This window comes from Buceros rhinoceros, unplaced genomic scaffold, assembly GCF_000710305.1.
Source record: "Buceros rhinoceros silvestris isolate BGI_N320 unplaced genomic scaffold, ASM71030v1 scaffold13492, whole genome shotgun sequence".
Taxonomy (NCBI): Eukaryota; Metazoa; Chordata; class Aves; order Bucerotiformes; family Bucerotidae; genus Buceros; species Buceros rhinoceros.
In genome coordinates this window covers 12,016-12,672 of record NW_010399544.1, presented here as the reverse complement: position 1 = coordinate 12,672, position 657 = coordinate 12,016, and the positions used below count along the sequence as shown (strand labels likewise).

Sequence of the window (657 nt, the reverse complement as noted above, 5' to 3'; positions counted from 1 at the left end):
GAAGGACAGCGAGGTGCTTGGCAGAGACCGGGACAGGCTAGCAGAGGATGCTAGGGTTATTGCTACTCTGAGACAGCTGCTCCTGGACAGAGACCCAGCACTGAGGTATGAACCTTGCGCGTTTGCCGTGGACATCTGAGGTGATTGTTTGATTCAGCCATTCCTAGGGCCCCATTACATCAAGGTGATTGCTAATGTGCCCTGGTTTGTTTTTAATCAGATGGAGTCTCTCCCAGGCTTGTTTTCTTTACTTCAGAGGGCCCTTGTTTTTCCAGCTTAGTGTCAGAGGGAATCAGGAACCACTGTTGGAAGTTGGTTTCTGCATTGTTCAGACGAGCAAACCCAGTATGTTTCCTGTGAGGCATGTCAAGAGCTGCAGGGACCCCAGAAAGGAGCTGCACCCTGGGAGAATCTTGAGGCTGATGACAAGTACCGGGGCACAGGGAGGGAGACATCAAGTGAAGAAATAAGATGTCATTTGAAAAACCTTGACTTGGAGACAGCTCACAAAGTAGTTCAGGGGCAAGCTGGAGGAGAGTGGCTGCAAGATACCTTGGCCAATATGTGCTCATTCCTCAGAGGAAAGGCTAGCCACTGGAGAGTGACTTGGCGTGGATGAAGGCAGTGGAAGAGGGAGGCTTCCGTAGAGCGCACACC

At 51.3% G+C, this 657-nt stretch overlaps 1 protein-coding gene across 1 annotated transcript in view; it reads left to right on the top strand.

Moving 5' to 3' along the window:
* The window catches only part of PEX6 (peroxisomal biogenesis factor 6), a gene marked incomplete at its 5' end in the record, with an annotated part of 14,804 nt that overhangs the window by 5,419 nt on the left and 8,728 nt on the right, over window positions 1-657 (top strand). The window contains one exon of the mRNA XM_010131525.1: window positions 9-105. Within this exon, the coding sequence (XP_010129827.1) occupies window positions 9-105 (97 nt within the window). The remainder of the gene's footprint in view (window positions 1-8; window positions 106-657) is intronic.